General features: G+C 37.3%; 3 protein-coding genes across 4 annotated transcripts in view; 2 read left to right on the top strand and 1 right to left on the bottom strand.

The window, feature by feature from the left end:
* The window catches only part of prdm6 (PR domain containing 6), a 118,790-nt gene that overhangs the window by 48,998 nt on the left and 50,187 nt on the right, over nt 1-19,605 (bottom strand). The window lies entirely within an intron of this gene.
* Nucleotides 1,769-9,403, top strand: LOC148189664 (GTPase IMAP family member 8-like). Its single transcript, XM_088076229.1, has 4 exons — nt 1,769-1,843; nt 1,956-2,038; nt 4,142-4,193; nt 5,369-9,403. Exons 3-4 carry the CDS (start codon nt 4,184-4,186, stop codon nt 8,284-8,286), a joined length of 2,928 nt encoding a protein of 975 aa, XP_087932355.1. The 5' UTR covers nt 1,769-1,843; nt 1,956-2,038; nt 4,142-4,183; the 3' UTR covers nt 8,287-9,403.
* Nucleotides 11,097-18,231, top strand: LOC121944377 (GTPase IMAP family member 8-like). Its single transcript, XM_088076228.1, has 3 exons — nt 11,097-11,241; nt 11,830-11,909; nt 14,245-18,231. The coding sequence occupies exons 2-3, from the start codon at nt 11,888-11,890 to the stop codon at nt 17,220-17,222; spliced, it is 3,000 nt and encodes a 999-aa protein (XP_087932354.1). The 5' UTR covers nt 11,097-11,241; nt 11,830-11,887; the 3' UTR covers nt 17,223-18,231.

Below are 19,605 nucleotides of genomic sequence, written 5' to 3'. Positions count from 1 at the left end.
CGCCGTCTGAGGTTTGGAGAGTCGACGACCGAAATGACTGAACAGGCGGTTAGATCATCATCTGACGAGTCGGCGCTGCGGCAGCCGCTGATTTAAACTTTGGTCAAAGCCAGTTAACGGAAGAAGGAAAACATCTCAATGAAGAAAGTCTGCGTAAAAGTCAGCAAACGGGTCTCTGAGCGTTCTCCCTCTGACTTTGCATTTCGGGCATTTTTTAAAGCTTTGGAGGCTCACAGAGGAGCTTAAGCTCCAACAAAACGGTGCAAGTTGATGCAGACTCAGTTTTTTGGGTCCAAATTGGTGCAATTTCTTTCAAAAAGGCAATAAGCAACTTGGCAAGAAATACTCCACAAATTGCAGAAAATAGGTAGATATAAAATTATTTTTAAAAAAGCAAGGGAAACATTTGTGGGGAAAAATGCCAGGGAAGCTATATGTAGAATAGTCATAATTGCAGATTTAATTAATTTTTTAAAACATTTTTTATCCATAATTTTTAAAATAACAGTTCCAGGGAATTTCTTTCTTTCCTTTTTTTTTACTTCAGTTTTCCTTTTGTAAATTTTTTTCAAGGAAATTAATTTTCAGGTCATTTTCTTGTACTTTTTACTAATTTTTTTGCTAATTTATTCTCTTCGTTGCCTTCTTCCCATGTTTATAAAGGGTTAATACAATCATGGAGCCATGCAGCCACTGCACTGTCAACAACACAGCCATGACATGTGTTAATATAATATTAATATTTCACAATAAAAACCCTTTTGTTAACAACCCTTTTTGTTTTATTTTGAAACTGAAATAGTAAAGGTTCAGTAAAATGTCTGCGAGAGAAAGACATTCAACGTGTAATTAAAGGAGACATGATGTCTACACCATCAAAAGACCATTTTTATTTTCTATTTTTAGTAAAAACGGTTCACAGAAACAACAGGCGAAGCTCCTTTATTGTAGAAGTGCAGCAGCTGAGCTGCGCCTGAGCAGCACTGCTGATGGTCATCACTACTCTGCCACGTTACGCACATCTCTGCTGCAAAAACACAAGAAAACACTGCCAACAGCGCCGCCCTGCAGCCCGAACTCTTTCTCCTCCGTACCATCACTCTGCCTCTCTCCATCATGGTGTTCCCGTATTTTATTTCTCTTTCCCTCTTGATTCAGTCCCATGAAACTTCAGCCATTTATGCAGGAGAAGTGCCAGTTTCAATCGCAAAACACAGGTAAACTGTCAAGAAGCTGACCCCATCCAGGCCCGGGGGAATACTGCGAAATTACAGCTGCCACATCAGGTTCAAAGATCTAATCTGAAGACCAAACTCTAGCCCAAACGAGAAGGACATAAACTAGAACGCATGGCCGTTACTGGGCAGGCTGAAGTTTGAATAAGGTGATAAACGTCTGAACACTAATGACCGAACTGAACTAAGTTGCTTTGCTGGATTAAATCAGCATTCACACGTGTACACATCAAATTTTCCGTATGAGAAAAAAAATGATGCTGTATTTTTCGGTGGCTATTTTCAGCTCCGGGTGAGTTTTACAAATTGTCCTGAGGCTCAGTCAAAAATAAAGTACATTACACACCTGTTTTTGCTCCAAACACTGCCAGTTTCTTTTAAATCTATAATTAGTGTTGAGACATGAGTAACTAAATGAGCATCCTAAAACTGGGAGGGTCCTTACAAAATTAAAATGGTTGTTCCTTCACTCTTTGTTGCCGTGTTTGCCCTGCCCATTCATTACTGCCATACCTAACCACTGCCAAAAAGCACAGACTGGATGTGTCGACCTTATTTTAGAGCTGGACTTGATTAAAACACTTTGTGGCGCAGCAAGAAACTATTTGGTGAGTAGATTAAACTGACAATAAATGACCAAAAAATACAGAATACTTAAGTACATCTCACCTAAAACCTAAATTGAATTAATGAATTAAAGAGTTCATTGATCATCTGCAGGAGTCGGATGCTCAGGACAGCCTTGCCTGATCTGATGGACCAAAAATAAGATTAAACTGCAATAAGAGACACAACAACCTCAGGTAAGTGCAGTTATGTTTGACGATGTGACAATCATAGAAAGAATAAAAATGTAGCAACTTTATTTCATTTTGCAGAGTTGGCCTTAGCTATAATTTATTTATTATTAAACTAGATTAAGCTAAAATAAAATGAGATTTTATTTTTAGTTTATTTCATTTAAATTCAAATGACGCATCAGCCCAAGAGTCAGAAGCAGAAAAAAATGCAGAAAAAGGGATTTGATAATAAAATAAATTAAAAAATATATTAAAATCTATATACATATTTCAGTTATGCAGAAAATGCATGTCCATGATTGATACTTGTACTGGATAACTGAAATACACACATGGCGTGCAGTATATTTATTGTAAAAAAAATATCGAAATATAGCCCATAAATATTATTGCAAAGTTGCATGGCAGTATAAATATGAAACATATGAATATGTACATATATTATGTTAATATTTATGATGATTATGGAAAGGTAGCATATGCATAAATATCCTGAGGTGGAAATAGTGCAGATTAGCTGTCGTGTGAGTGATTGGTGGTGGCTGATAGAGACGACAGTGTGACATTATGTTTATTTGTCTCCTTCAGATTATTTTTGAATATGTTTAAATAAACAAGGTCATTCGAGCCTGTATACTCATAGAATAAAACTATACTTTTTAAGTTATATTTCATAATTCTGCATATTAAAAGCATATTATAAGTGTTATGTAATCAGGTGTGCTAAACTTTTTCATGTTTATTTGTATCTACGTGGATTGTGGGAACAAAACTTTTGAAACCGGTCCAGTGTTGACTGTTGCTGGCAGCCAACAGAACAGGTTACGATGTAACGACTCAGCGCAGGCGTGGCCTGAGTGGTTACATCGTAACCTGCTGCAGCTGCCAGCTGAAGCGCTCTCTCTGAATAATGGACCAGTCTCAACAACTGTTGTTCCCATTATTCACAAACTACACACGGATGCTTTGCACACATCTTCCCCCTGGCAGCACAAAAGATCGATACAATCAGGACAGTTTCAAAGTGGACACCAAACGTTCTTGAGTTATGGCTAAAAACATGTATTAAGAGGTCATCGTGACCTTTGACCACCAGATTCTGATCAGTTCATTCTTGAGTCCAAGTGGATGTTTGTGCCAGATATGAGGAAACTCCCTTAAGCTCATCCTAAGATACTGCTTTCACAAAATTTAGATGGAAACAAGGTCACAGTCACCTTGACCTTTGAATGCCAATTTCTAATCAACTCAGCATTGAGTCGAATTTAATGTTTGCGTCAAATATGATGAAATTTCCTTCTTGAGATATGGGTTTCAAAAGAATGAGACGAATGCAAGGTCACCATGACCTTGGCTTTTGACCTGCAAAATCTAACCAGCTCATCCTTGAGTTTACTCAACATGTTTATGCCAAATTTGAAGAAATTCCCTGAAGGTGTTCTTGAGTTACTCACAAGAATGAGACTGACTAGGTTACAGTGACCTTCACCTTTGACCACCAAAATCTAATCATTTCATCATTGAGTTCAAGTAAATATTTGTGTTAAATTTTGAAAAAAATTCCCTCAAGGTTTTCTTGAAATATGGCATTCACAAGAATAAGAGACACGAGGTCACAGAATTTTTAAATTTGACCTATGACCACCAAAATCTAATCAGCTCATTTTTGAGTCCAAATGAATATTTGCATCAAATCTGAATACATTTTCTTGAAGTGTTTGTGAGATATCGAACCGTTAATGCGTTCAAAAGAAGTTCCACTTTAAAGGCTACAATTCCATGTACTTTTCATGTATTTTTATGGGTAATTTTAAATAACAAAACAGCACATTATTTTTACATTATTATATAACACTGCAATATTTCAAAAGAATTTTATATTCTCTGCAAACATTCTAATATTTGGCTTTGTCGTTGAAAAACTTCCCAAGTTACTAAACAAAAGCCTGTATTATTTAGATACCTGCACAGCTACAGTTGTAAAACTATGCACAGCAATATGTCAACTGACTGACTGTGAATTTTCCAAAGTAACTTTTTGTTAAAAGAACAGTGCTTGAATTATTTTAATTCCTCACCATGATTTTGTTTTCTTAAACCCAACAGGCATCATGTTCAGCTGCTGAGGCGGAATTTCCCCAACACGACATGGCGTACGGTACGTCTCGTAAAACCTCATACCATAGATATTTTCTGTCAGTAAAGACATCAAGATCAGAAATGATGTCACACGACGGGGACGGATGAAGGCAGTGGGACAAACCCTTGATAACACAGTTGCAGGCTGAGAGAATGAACATTTGACAACCTTAAAGTTACTTTTTATAGAAGTTTAATGTGTTTAAAGCATCTTTCAAGTTATTTTGATGATTTATGTTTCTGCTCATAGAAAAATCAAACCCTAGTCCAAAATGATGTGCTCTATGTGCTTCACTATTTGCTAAGTGGTGAAAGAAAAAGTAAAGAGAAATCTGTGAATCTATTATAATCTAGTGGATTAACAGCTTGTTCAAACATTATCAGTATTAAATTGGTGTTAGTAGTTATCAGTGTCAGATAGGTTTGGAGGGCCCTGCTACATTGACTAGCACGTTTAAAATGCTGTTACCGGCTATTAAATGGCCGTATGTGTTATGTAGTGACGTTAATCATTCATTTCATTTAAAGCTCCGGAAAACACATTAAGGGGGGAACCCTCATTTTCAATGGTGCCGAGGTACACACAACAAACAATTAGCAAAGCAGAAAAATACAAGGCTTTTACAAAATATATAAAAATAAAACAACAAATAAATCTAAAAACAATGAAAGTCACAATTAATGAGATCACAGATTAAACCTTGGAATTCTCCCTGTGTTATCAATGAGGACAGCTTAAAATTTGCATTTAACGGTTGGAGAGTGGAACTGGATGCACGATAAATAACATCACCAAAGTCCAAAACCGAGAGGAAAACAGCATCAACAGTTATTTTTCTGGTGTATGATGGAAAGCAGGATTTGATCCTAAAAAGAAAGCCTGATTTTGTTTGCAGCAAAGGGCCGAGGCCGAAGTTCTTGCCCTGTTGCTTATTGCCTTTCTTGCATGTCTTCAAAATAAAGCAAACCAATGTGCTTAGATTTGGAAGGTTTTAAGACTTGTGAAGGTCTGTGAATGCAGCACAAGAAAAATTATGTATATCCAAGTTTAAAAGGGTTAAAAGCACTTTTTATGTGAAAGAATGAACCTGTTCTTAAATGTCTTCCTTAAATTTAATGTACGGTTGACAATGATGAAATAAAAATAATGATTCCACATGGAATTATGTAAATTTCTTTTTTATTGTTTTACAGCATCTGATTTTAGGATTGCAATAATCGGAAAAAGTCAGCGAGACAAGACAAAACTGAATGACTTCATAACTGGGAAAAGAGATTCGAAGCAATGTGCAATTTTCCCAGAAGAGTGGAGTAAAAAACCCCTCACGGTGGTGAGATCAGCAGACATCTTCAGTTTGCCTGAGGACAAAGTGAGAGTTGAGATAGAGAGGTGTGTGGCTCTTTGCCACCCTGGACCAAATGTTCTGCTGCTGGTAGTGAAGCCCTCAGATTTTACCGAAGACGACAGACAAAAATTAAAACTCTTCATGAAATTCTTCAGACAAGATGCTTTTAAATACTCGATGGTCATCACAACACAAAATGATTGGGGTGAGAATTCCTCTGTGGATCATCTTATCCAAGACTGCGGACAAAGGCAGTACAGGATGGACTTCGATGATAACGATTTTTATGACGATGATCTTCAAGAAGTGATGGAAAAGATGGAGAACATAGTGGATGAGAACGGGAATGGATGTTTGACCTTCACGAAAGAGACTGATCCCAAGGTTGTGCATGAAAACCCCCCTCTAAACCTGGCATTGTGTGGGAGACATGGAGCCTGGAAGATGTCAACAGTTAATGCAATTTTGGGAGAAAGAAAGTTTGACCCAACAGCTGACTCATCGGAGTGTGTTAAAAATGAGGCAGAGGTTTGCGGATGTTGGGTTTCCCTGGTGGAGCTGCCTGCTTTGTATGGAAAACCTCAAGAGACAGCGAAGAGGGAATCATTGAAGTGCGTCTCCCTCTGTGAACCAGACGGCGTCCATGCCTTCATCCTGGTCCTACCTTTAGATCCCCCGAGTCACGAAGACAAGAAAGAGTTAGAGACCCTCCAAAACACTTTTAGCTTCAGAATTGATGATTTTACAATGATCGTTTTTATTACGGAGGCAAATCGCAACAGTCTAGAAGTCAAGAGGTTTCTACAGAAAGACAGAGACATCCAACAGCTTATTCAGAGCTGTGGTGGACGATATGAGGTCTGCAACATCAAGGACAGGGATCAGGTTTCTGAGGTGTTAGATACTGTGGAGAAGATGCGAGTTGTGGGATGCAGAGGCTTCACAAAAACTATGTTCCCCAAGCTTCCGATGAAGAAGCTTACAAGACAAATATCTTTATTGAAGTCAGAAAATCGTAAATATGAGAAGAGAGAGTTTCTAAAGGTGGTGCCGGATGAAGAGCCAGTCAGGATGGTGCAGAGAAGAGAGTCTTGTTTTATAGTGTCAAGTAAAAAGTCTTCCAGGACAGTGCTGAGTACAGAGTCTCCCAGGATGATGCAGAGCAGAGAGTGTCTCCGGATCGTGCTGATTGGGAAGACTGGTAGTGGAAAGAGTGCTACTGCAAACACCATTTTGGGAGAAGACCGCTTTACTTCTGAAGTTTCGAAAAACTCAGTGACGAAGCTTTGCAAGAAGGAAACAGGAGAGATTGATGGGAGGCCCGTTGCTGTGGTCGACACCCCTGGTTTGTTCGACACAACTCTGTCCAACGTCGAAGTCTATGAAGAACTTATGAATTGCATCAGTCTGTTGGCGCCAGGACCTCATGTGCTTTTACTGGTGCTGCAGATCGGCCGCTTTACGCAGGAGGAGAGAGAAACTGTGGATCTGATCAAGAAGTTTTTTGGCGAGAAGTCCAAAGACTTCATCATTGTTTTGTTCACCAGAGGAGACGAACTTAAAGACAAAGCTTTTGAGAGTTACATCAAAGCAGAAGGTGATGACTCCTTAGATAAACTGATCACTGAATGTGGAGGAAGATACCATGTCTTCAACAACAACGATCAGAGGAATCGTTCCCAGGTCAGCCAGCTGCTGACCAAGATTGAGTCAATGGTAAACAGAAATGGCGGTGCCTACTACACCTCTGATTTGTTTGAAGGTGCAGAGGCAGCCATTCAAAAGGAAAAGGAGAAGATCATAAAGAAAAAGGAACCAGAGATAAAGAGGGAAGAGAGGGAGCTTGAAAGAAAACACCAAGAAGAAATGCGACAGAAGAAGAAAAGAAATAAAGAGCTAACATCTAAATTTTCCCAAGAAATACAGGAAGAAGCCAAACTGGTCAAGAAAAAGGGGGACGTAATGAAGCAGGAACAGGAGAGGAGGAAGAGGGAGAGAGAAGAGGAGGAAATGAAAAAGAAAAGGGAGGAGGAATCCAAACGACATGAGTGGGAACAAAACCTTAAAACTCTGGAGAAAAAACTAAAACCTGGATCAGCAAAACAGACACTTGCTGACAGGATGCTCTTAATACGGAGCAGAGAAGACATGAGAAAGGAACGAGAGGCTTGGGAGCAGGAAAGAAAGGAATGGTGGGACAAACGATATCGAGAAGATGAACAGAGACGAGAGGAGGAGAAGAAACGACTTGAAAAGCTCAGACGAGAGTATGAGCAGGATTTTGAAAGATACGAGAAGAGAAGGAAAGAAGAAGAGAGAACCAGAAGAGAACGGGAGGAAAGAGAATGGAAAGAGTTGGAAGAACGCTACAAGAACAAACTGGAGGATTTAAGAAGGAAAAATGAAGAAGAGGCCAGAAAACAAGCTGAAGAACTCAATGAATTCAGACTGAAATATACCAAGTTTGCTTCAGCTGGGATGTACAATTGCGAAAAGGAGGATCTGAAGCAGAGGCAACAAACCGAAAAAGACCTTTGGCTAAAAAAACTGCGCAGAAAGAAAGCATACCAGAAAGACTATGACAAACTGCTGAAAAAGCAAGAAGAAGAAATGACCGAGCTGAAAAGGGAGGTTTTTTTACGCAGCAGAGAACGTCTGAACAAAGAAATCAATGAGCTAAAGAAAAAACACGAAGAGGAAAGAGATGACTGGATTTGGGAACATGTACAGAAATCAACAACAGACAGGACTTGCAGCATTTTATGACGTTTGGGTTTTTTCCCCAACAGTACAACAGTTTGAAATTTTGCTTTGACAAGTTAACATATTGAGTGAATTTAATTCCTTGTTGCATTGAACTGGTGTACACTGATGGCCTATTTCAAGTTTTTAAAATATATATATGCCAGTTTGTCATTATTGTTTTTCGTCAGCCCTCTAAACTAAATTTGCTGCAAGTTGAAAAAAGATAAAAACATGAAACTTGGCTCGATAACTGGAAAGCATCTGCATATGCTTCCAAACTAAAAAAATCTGCTAATTCACATAATGAGATAAACAGCAAAGTGAATAGCGCCTTTCCTAATTTTGACGTAATCAACACCATATTTGCTACACAGCCTTATGGTACTGAGAGAACCATTTCTACAACATATAAGCAAGATGAGTTTAAAAAAAAAACATGGTCACAATAACTGGAAAACTTTATCGTCACCCTGATGGTGCGCTGCTTGCTACTAAAAGTCAAGTAAGGTCTTGAACCCAACATTGTCACTTGCCACTCAAGAAGTGTCTATTTTCTCATGTACATAATAACTGCAGTCAAAAAATGTAACTAAAATCCTTGCTCATACTGTAAATATCTGTTGTTATTCATTTGTTCAATTGTCTTTATTACTAGAGAAGGTAATACTGTATTTGTCAGCACAGGAAAATTAGGATGCCTTAACTGGTCATTGAGAATCACGTGTTTCTTGTTAGTACACGTCACAATTTTAAAAATATGTAAAGATAAAGTAATTGAAGAGCTCATTTTGTTTTGTTTTTTTGTAGAGAAACTACATGAGGATGTTCTGTTGTGAACTTTATTATACAAAAAGTGTAAAATAATTTTTTGATTTCATGACTTGGTGTTTTAAACAATGTTCAACCATTATTTCTAACAGCATATACAGAGGGTAATGAATACTTATGTGGCAAATGTTCAAGCTTACTTCTCAATGTGAAAGAATTGTCTTTTGTCTATGACTATTTCACTTATTTATAGTCAATACTATGTGGAGCAGCAGACTCTGCTTAAGAAGAGAACCAAACTTTTTTCTTGTGATTTTGGTTTCAATGCTACATTGTACTTTCATATTAAAGATCAGTCCATAACGACAAATGTTTGTTATTTTTTAAGAGTGTGTGTGTGTCTGTGGTTGTAGTGTCTGGAAAGATGACATTTTAATCTCTTGCAACAATCAAAATCAATGTTATTATTAGCAGCGAATATTTTAGGGTAGTAACAGCAGTGTTTTTTTCATTAAGTTGTAATATTTTGATAAATATTTATTAGAAAATCTGCCAGAAATCTACCTGCTTCAGCCTCCAGACTTTGGCCAAGAAACAGGGAAACTCCGATAGTTCATCTTTGTCTTACAGTTACAGTGAGTCACTGGCAGTGAAACTCAAGTTCGGAGGCTCCAATTAATATGTTGTTTGACCAGAAATTTACAGCTTCGAAGTTAACACCCATCTCTAAACTTGGCTGCTGGTAAACAAAACTCTGCTTTTGAAAAGCTTTGAGCACTGAGAAATTTCTAAGGAGCTGCACCACTCAGCTTCTTCAGGACAGTATTTATATTCGGCTTTGTTTTGGTCTCTATAGTACACATAATATTTCTAATCTGCACCTGCCCCAAATTGAATTTCGATAAAATTTCTTTTTTTTTTTGTCTGTCCAAGTAAGCTTTGACACGTATGGAATAATGCCGATCAACTTATAACTCAACTCAGTTTATACAGTTTAGAGATGAAGTCCACAAATTAATTATTTGATTAGTTGAGAAGGAATAGGATATTATAAGTTTATGCCTCCTCCTACTCCGTTTTGACCATGTAAGATGCAATGTCTTGGTTCCTTTTTGAATCTGTTCATTGAGTTTTTAGTGTAGATTATCATCCATTTTGGTTAGCGCCATTTTGTTAAACTTGTGTCTTTTTCTGTTTGTTTGTTTTACACTCTCAAAAATCTATATCATCCATCTTTCTATCAATTTATCTACAATAAACCAAAAAGCAAACTCTCACTGTATACTTTAACCTATAGAGTTTGATCTCTTGCTGTACTTTCCAGGTGCAGGTTGCAGTATGTATGGAGGAAAGAATTCATTGAAAATACCAACATGATATAAATTTATTCAGTTAGAAAATCACAAAGTCCATTTATGGAACCTTTTGATAAGTTGCTACTATGAATTTGTGCTTATCATTCATGCTACTGTCTCTCTTCGAAACTCATTTGAAGGGGTTATCATCTCGTTTTAAGGGGGTTCTCAAGCCATGCTAATTCCCCTCCAACAAGATCCCCACGTAATGTACATTATAGTAGATTACATGCAGTACACTTAGTAAATGTACACCCAATATTGATCTGTATATATGCGGTTACATGTAGTGTACAAGTACAAAAGGGAAACAAAGCTATAAATAAACTGTTTCGAGCAGGTTGTTTGAAGATGGTGAGTCGAGATGCCTTAAAGAGGGGAAGTAATAGATCGAAATGAATGGGGCTGGTTGTTCCAGTCAGATGGACAACCAATTTCTTTACAAATTTTGGGAACACGCCTGAACAAGTCCTGTATTTCTAAAAGAAAAATATCAAAGTCCAAATCTTATTCAACTGTTGTTATATTACACAGACATCTCTAAAGTTTAGTGAAATTTAAGTTTGTTCAGGAGGTGTGCATGTTTTTTTATGTTGTACAGAGACAGAGGATGATGTCATCTCATATGCCCAACCCCAGTTACCACAAGTCACTTATCGCTTCCTTGAACTTTTAATCAGATGAAGTGACTTTTCAGGTTCTGCTGGGCTGTTTCATTGTTTTCATACCCACGTTAGGCTCTGCCCCGTCGAGCTAACAAAAACATTTTCCTATTTGAGCTGATCACAGTACTGGGACGAGTCGGGACGCTGATGTGCTTTGATGAAAATTTACACAACTTAAATCTGACCTGGTGAGTAGACAATCAGAAAAGAAAAAACACTAATGATATGTTTAAAGGAAATATACATTCTGTTTTCATGTGTTACAGAAAGTGTTTCATATTTAATTGTTCTAATCAAAGCAGTTTTTTGTGATCTTTAGGTATTTACTGTTCTGTTATTTTGATGGGCCAAAAACAAAGTTTAAAGGAGTTTGCGAGAGCTTCAATCAAATGTATATAATAATAAAAGAAAAACTACATTAAAAGAGCAACAGCAACAGCCTTGGATGAGTGCAACATGTTCAGTATGTGAGGAGGAAATAGAGATAATAAATGACAGCTAACAGCCAGCAAGAAACCTGATTTTATCAAGTCTTTCGTTGATTGCTGAAGATTAAAAGTATTTGTTCAGTTGTGCTTGGGCTTGACTTCAGACCATTAAAGGTATTAACACTTTGCTAAAACATGACTAAAATTTAATACACGTCAACCTGTTTTTTATAAATGAGATCAGACTACACTAACAGCATTTCTACTATTTTCTGTAAAGTAGAATTCGTGTGTATGGTTTTAATTTTTCAGTATGCTAATTTTGTCTCATTTCCCTAAACCCGACAGACACCCGACAGCTTCTCCATTTGAATTTTTGTCCCAGTTTTTGGCGCACAAAAGTGACATGATGGCAGCATCGTCATCCAGTAAGTATGAATGAAGGAATATGTTACTGCTAAAATCAAGGCACTGGTGGTAAGTGTGCCAAAAATGAAATCACATTTGCCATGTGGCCTAATTCCATGACTTTTCCAGGTTTTGAAACAGCGATCGTGAAATCCCATGACTTTTTCAAATTCTCCATGACAGTGGTTATTAATGAAATGGACAGATGCGCAACTTTTTGAAATTTTTTTACCATATTGGTAACTTTCTATAAAGACCACACCTATATCACATTATGAAGGCATTCAAAGTGAATTATAATGCATCCATAATACTGTGAGTTCACTCATTAACACACATAATGCTTACTGATGCAATTTATCAACAGCAATAAAACATACATGTGACACATACAATATTAACAAGCAAGTGTCTTATGGATGCTAATGAATAGTTTTAAACTAGAGGTTGACTGGTGGTGTTTATAACGCAATGCAGTATAAATACCTATAATCACTTATTCACATATCAATAGTCAACTGTAGTAAGGAAGTCCATGCAGTATCATAGCTTATCATTGTGAGTGTTAAGTGCAGTGAAGTAAACATTGATGCATTAATAATAATGATAATAATAATAATTATGTTCATCTAAATGTTTCACTGTTGGTGTTAAGTAATCATTTTCATTCATTTACATGCTGCATCAGAGTTATAAGTATGCATCATAAGCTTGGAGGCTCACAGCACACATGCCAGTGACTTAACTTGCAAATGTCCTGTTTGGGATGGGGACAGTGGTTAGCTAGCTACAGCATATAATATACTCACTGCAGATTTCAAGGGCCGCAACAGTTTGTTCATTATTTTTTTTCCTTTTTGTAGATAACAATCTTTTAAATAGTGACCCTGAAAGTTCACCAGCCTTTGCAAAATCTGATTCTGTGAATAAAAAACTCTGACTTCAGACACATTGTCTTGAGATGCCAAAGAGTGTCACTTTTCAGTCTTTTAAATGTTTTTTATTGTGTATAATAGCTATTAATCACTTATGATGCGGCATAGATTCTCATATTTGAATGGAAATTTGTTACACTCTACTTAACACCAACAATGAAACATTATGATGGAGCATAAATTATCACAATACAAAAACAGGGTCTGCACACCAAATAATGCTCCTATGAACAATTATTACCTTCACACTTGATGTTTGTATCTACTTTTGTTCTGTCCAGCACCTCGTATTTAACTACTTTTGGATGTGCACGTTGCAAGTCTTTTATTTCTACATGAGGCATAAATTATGATAAATGCATCAATAGCTATGTCACTTTACTTAGACATAAAATTACTTATAATACTGCATGGACTGTTACAGTATACTATGAGTGCTTATTACAGTTAATTGTTGACAAGTGTACAGGTAAGTATGGGTATTTGTAATACATTTTAAGTCCCATCGGTCAACTTCTAGTTTATAATTAGTCAAGAGCATCCATAATACACTTGCCACTTACTATTCATTATATTCATTATGAGTCACACCTATAATGGGTTATGACTGTTGATATAGTGCATCAGTAAGTATTATGTGTGTTTATGAGTGTAGTCATAAAACATTAGTGAGGCATTTATTTGTTCATAATAATTCATGATAAATGCCTGCATAATACATTATAGATGTGGTCTTCATATAGAAAGTGTTACCACTATATCAAAAACCAGTACAGCAGCTTCATGACAGAAACATCATGTCATCGGGTATTTTTAATTCACTTGATGACCCAGTGATCATGTTTCGCAGCAGCATCTTGTTGGCTCATTTTTTTAGTATGTCATTAGCTTTGAGGAGACAACATGATTCACCAGGGAAAATGACAGAGCAGATGGGTTACAGCAAGGCAAAGAAGCCTTGGAGTAAAGCAAAATAAAATAAATTAGAATTACCATAGTTTCATGATACATACAGTATCATGTATGTAAAGACCCAAAATGAGCACTTTAGGCCGACTACTTAATTACTACAAGCAAATTATTTAAAACATAATTTGTTGTTAAGCTGTTAATGTTTAAACATCCATCACCTTGGTTCCTGGGATGTAATAGCAAGAGGAGAAGTTGCGAAATGTTTTCTCGAAATTTTGAAAATATCGCTCAAGTCTTGTGCAGATCTGTAATAGAAACCTGCCCACTGTAGCCATGATCACTTTTAGTGGTTTCCATTATATGTTTTACGTTATAATAAGAGACCTACTGCTAAACATGTTTTGAGATTTTGACGTATGAATGATTGATGTTTATGAAAATGAGATAATGGTAAGTGCCTCATAAAATTATGTAAATTTGTAAAGCTTTCGTTCTTATTGTTTTACAGCACCTACACTTAGGATAGCAATACTTGGAAAAAGTCAGCATGACAAGACAACACTGAGCAACTTCATCAATGGAAAAAGAGATTCTATCAATCCAAAAAGCAAGCTCTATGCAACTACCCAAGGAAAGTGGAGGGGGAAACTTTTTACAGTCATAAAATCAGCAGACATCTTCAGTTTGCCCAAGGAGAGAGTGACATATGAGATGAAGACATACGTGATGCAGTGCCCCCCTGGACCAAATGCTCTGCTGCTGTTGGTGGATCCTTCGGATTTTACTGAGAAGGACCGACAAAAACTAAAACTTATCATGAACTTCTTTGGACAAGATGTCTTTGAACACTCAATGGTTATCCTAACACAACACGATTGGGGAGGAAATTCCTCAGTGAACCAACTCGTCCAAGACTGCAGACAAAGGCAGTACAGAATAAACTTCGACGACAGAGACTTTTTTGACCATAATCGTCAAGAACTGATGGTAAAAATTGAGAACATAGTGGATGAAAACAGGGGGCGATATTTAGTCTTCAATGAAGACTGTGATCCCGTGGTTGCACCTGAATCTGCAAAGTCCACTCTCAATGTGGTATTGTGTGGGAGACATGGAGCCTGGAAGATGTCAACAGCTAATGCAATTTTGGGAGAAAGAAAGTTTGGCCCAACAGCTGACTCATCAGAGTGTGTTAAAAATGAGGCAGAGGTGTGCGGACATTGGGTTTCCCTGGTGGAGCTACCGGCTTTGTATGGAAAACCTCAAGAGACAGCAAAGAGGGAATCATTGAATTGCGTCTCCCTCTGTGAACCAGACGGCGTCCATGCCTTCATCCTGGTCCTACCTTTAGATCCCCCGAGTGACGAAGACAAGAAAGAGTTAGAGACCCTCCAAAAAACTTTGAGCGTCAGGGTCGATGACTTTACCATGATTCTTTTTACTGTGGATGCAAACCCTAACTTTCGAGCAGTTGAGAGGTTTCTACAGGAAAACAAAGACATCCAACAACTCTTTCGAAGCTGTGGTGGACGATATGGAGTCTGCAACATCAAGGACAAAGAGCAGGTTTCTGAGGTGTTACGTACTGTGGAAAAGATGGGATCCAGAGGCTTCACAAAATATATGTTACCCAAACTTGCAAGACATGTATCAAATGCAAAAGATTCTAAGTATAAAAGCCGAGAGTTTCAGAGGATGTTTCCAGGTAGAGCATCTCTCAGGGCAGTGCCAGGTAAAGCGTCTCCCTTGATGGACAGGAATACAGAGTTGCCTCCAAGGATGGACCTGAGTACAAAACCTCCCATGGTGCCGAGAGCAGAACCTCCCAGGATAATGCCGAGAAAAGAGTTTCCCTGGAAGGAGCCGAGTAGAGAGTCTCGTAGGATGGAGCCACTTGGAGAGTCTTTCAGGACAGTGCAGAGCAGAGAGTGTCTGCGGATGGTGCTGATTGGGAAGACTGGTAGTGGAAAGAGCGCTACTGCAAACACCATTTTGAGAAAAAAATGCTTTATTTCTAAAGTTAGCCAGATTTCCGTGACCAAGCTTTGCAAGAAGGAAACAGGAGAGATTGATGGGAGGCCCGTTGCTGTGGTCGACACCCCCGGCTTGTTCGACACAACTCTGTCCAACGACGAAGTCCAAGATGAACTTATGAATTGCATCAGTCTGTTGGCGCCAGGACCTCATGTGTTTTTACTGGTGCTGCAGATCGGCCGCTTTACGCAGGAGGAGAGAGAAACTGTGGATCTGATCAAGAAGTTTTTTGGCGAGAAGTCCAAAGACTTCATCATTGTTTTGTTCACCAGAGGAGACGAACTTAAAAATGAAGCCATTGAGAGTTACATCAAAGCAGAAGGTGATGACTCCTTAGATAAACTGATCACTGAATGTGGAGGAAGATACCATGTCTTCAACAACAACGATCAGAGGAATCGTTCCCAGGTCAGCCAGCTGCTGACCAAGATTGAGTCAATGGTAAACAGAAATGGCGGTGCCTACTACACCTCTGAGATGTTTGAAAATGCAGAGGCAGCCATACAAAAGGAAAAGGAGAAGATCATAAAGAAAAAGGAACCAGAGATAAAGAGGAAAGAGAGGGTGCTTGAAAGAAAACACCAAGAAGCGATTACAGAGCTTAAATCTAAACTTGAGCGAAAAAGAACAGAAAAAGTCCAACTGGTCAAAGAAAAGGAGGAGCACATTACGTATCAGGAGATGAGAGAAAGACAAAAGAGAGAAGAGGAGGAAATCAACAAGAGAAGGGAGGAGGAATTCCAACAACACGAATGGAAACGAGAATTTGAAGCTCTGGAGGCCAGACTCGCATATGCAGCAGTGTCAAAGGAAATGTCTGGCTGGGTGTTTTTAATACAAGACAGAGAAGACAAGAGAAAGCAGAAAGAAGCCTGGGAGAAGGAAAGACGAGAATGGTGGGACAAACGACGTCGAGAAGATGAACAGACACGTGAAGAGGAGCGACTTGAAAAGCTCAGACGAGAAAGTGACCAAGAAGTCAAAATATATGAAAATGAAGACGATATAATCACAAGAGAACATGAGGACAGAGCACTGAAATCATTACAAGATCTCCATAAGAGGGAAAAGGAGGAAATGAGGAGGGAAATGGAAGAGGAGGCCAGGAAGCAAGCTGAAGAATGCAATGAGTTCAGAGAGAAATATGCCAAGGATGTTTTTGCAGAGATGGACAGGATCAAAAAGGAAATGGCTGATCTGAAGTGGAGGCAACAAAACCGAAAAGAATCAATCATAAACCAGCTGCTCAAAAACAGAACTTCCCAAAGAGACTTTGAGAAGTTGAAGAGAAAACAAGAACAAGAAATTAACGAACTGACATCTTCCTACAACGGAGAACATCTCCACGAAGAAATCAACAAGCTAACGAAAAAACACGAAGAGGAAAAAAGTGACTGGATACAAGCTCATGTGCAGAAAGCCATCGAGAACAAGATTTGCTCCATTTTATGACACCTTTTAAAAAGTTTCAGCTGCAGAAACTGTGCGCTTTTGTTTTGATGGCTTAAACATTAGCTGAATTGGTGTTTAAACAGTGCCCATATCAAGTTTTAAAGTTATCTTTTTTTATTTAACCAATGAAAATAACAATATTATATATATAATACTGTACAGTTGTGAGTGCAATTATCTGTTAACAATTAACAATTATATTGGCCAGTGCACTGAAGTTACACTGATGTTAATGGGTTTTAATGATTTTTTAAAAACTTTTTTACCTTTTAACCTTTTGCTACCTACTTCTAAGAAATAATAGTTTTAAATCAATGTTAAGAGTAAACCAGTGGAACCTGCTGCAAACATAATTCTTTAAGAAATGTCTAATCTCCCACTGACATAATAACAATTGCAGCTGTAAAATGTAACTAAAAAAGCTTTGTTCACACTGTAAATCTGTTAACAGACATGTAAGCAAACATGTAAGCAAGATTTCTGCATGTCAAATGAAACTTATAAATTTATATACATATATATATATATATATACAGATATATATTTTAATTTTAAGAGAGTTTAGAGATATAACATGAATGTTAACAACTGGTAATGGATGTAATAACTGCAGTCATAAAATGTAGCTAAAAGTCCCAAACTGTAAATATCAGCTATTATTCTCTTGTTCAGCTGTTGATAATTAAGTTAATCACGTTAATATTGTATTTGTCATCATTTTTTATGCCTTAATTAGTCATTTAGAATTTTTTTCTTCTCCACAAACAGCAAATATACTAGTTTATTTCTTGTAAGACCACCACGTTTTTAAGAATGTACATAAATAAATAACGTGTTGAATAATTACATTTCTTCTTCAGTTTTGCAGACTTGCAGACACTTAAAATTTATAGATTATTCAACTGTATAAACTCCTGGCTTCTTGACCTCTCAGACACTTTTTGTTTGTTTTTCATTCATTTGGATTTTATTCAAAATAAAAGAAAACTAAACTAAAAACTAAACTAAACTGTTTTTTAGCTGTGTCAAATTAAACAAAAGAAAATTAAACTAAATATTTAGTTTTTAGTTTTATTTAGTGAAGTTTGGTTTGTAGTTTAGTTTACTTTTTAGTTTAGTTAAGTTTGCTTGCTTTGCTTTAGTTGCGTAACTCTGCTTTTAAGAAGCTGTAGTATTTCTCTGTTGATTAACTGTCGCTCATGTTGTTCATTTGCAGTTTTAAAGCTAATCTGATTCTGCTCCGACAGCGTTCACACTGAGAGTTAGATTAGATTTAGATTTGTCGCTGCTCTTTAAAGGTGTGCCCTGCAGTGTGTACGGAGAAATTAATTCATCAAACACACAACAAATATAAAATAGGTCAGTTAGACAGTAAAAATGTCAGTTTCAGTAACTTTTTAAAGTCATTGCCCAACACATAAACAAATTTAAATATGTGCTTCTTACAGGAATGTTAATGATGATGTTGGATGTCAGTTTTGTTACGCCCTGCTGTGAAGGAGTTTCACTTTTGATTTCCATTGACGGGAAGGCCTTTGTGCTCGTCGACACCTTTTCCAGTCTTTGGGGAAATTCCCAAGGTGCAGACAAGACTTTCGGAAATAATCTCTCTCTTTTTACACAAGCCCTAATTCACTTACAGAAAAATAATCAAAATATCAAAGTTTTTATACAAGTTTTCTTTCAAATCACTTTTCTTATTCTGCGTTTAGGCATCTTTTCAATAGCGTTAAAATCTTTTCAACCAGGGTAAACTGGTTGATCTGAAAAAAAGGCATGACTTGGCAATACATTTTCTAAAACTTGAAAGAAACTAGCAAAAATGTGACAAGAACATGACCTGAAAAACTGCTTGGCCAAACCTTGGCCAGATCTGTGCCTTACCACCACTCTGTCTCTGAGCTCTTCAGGCAGGTCCTTTGACCTCATGATTCTCATTTGCTCTGACATGCACTGTGAGCTGTAAGGTCTTACATAGACAGGTGCGTGTGGCTTTCCTAATCAAGTCCAAAAAGTATAATAAAACACAGCTAGACTCCAATGAAGGTGTAAAACCATCTCAAGGATGATCAGAGGAAATGGACAGCACCTGAGTTAAATATATGAGTGTCACAGCAAAGGGTCTGAATACTTATGACCATGTTATATTTCAGTTTTTCTTTTTTAATAAATCTGCAAAAATTTCAACAATTCTGTGTTTTTCTGTTAATATGGAGTGCTGTGTGTACATTAATGAGGAAAAAAATGAACTTAAATGATTTTAGCAAATGGCTGCAATATAACAAAGAGTGAAAAATTTAAGGGGGTCTGAATACTTTCTGTACCCACTGTACATTTAATATTCAAAATTATTTTACTTTTAGTATTTTTCCCCCAATTCATT

The sequence above is a fragment of the Plectropomus leopardus genome, chromosome 4 (genome assembly GCF_026936395.1).
Source record: "Plectropomus leopardus strain MGB_pleo_1.0 chromosome 4, ASM2693639v1, whole genome shotgun sequence".
Taxonomy (NCBI): Eukaryota; Metazoa; Chordata; class Actinopteri; order Perciformes; family Serranidae; genus Plectropomus; species Plectropomus leopardus.
Note: the sequence above shows the minus strand (reverse complement) of the source record. Positions and strands in the feature narration are given on the sequence as shown.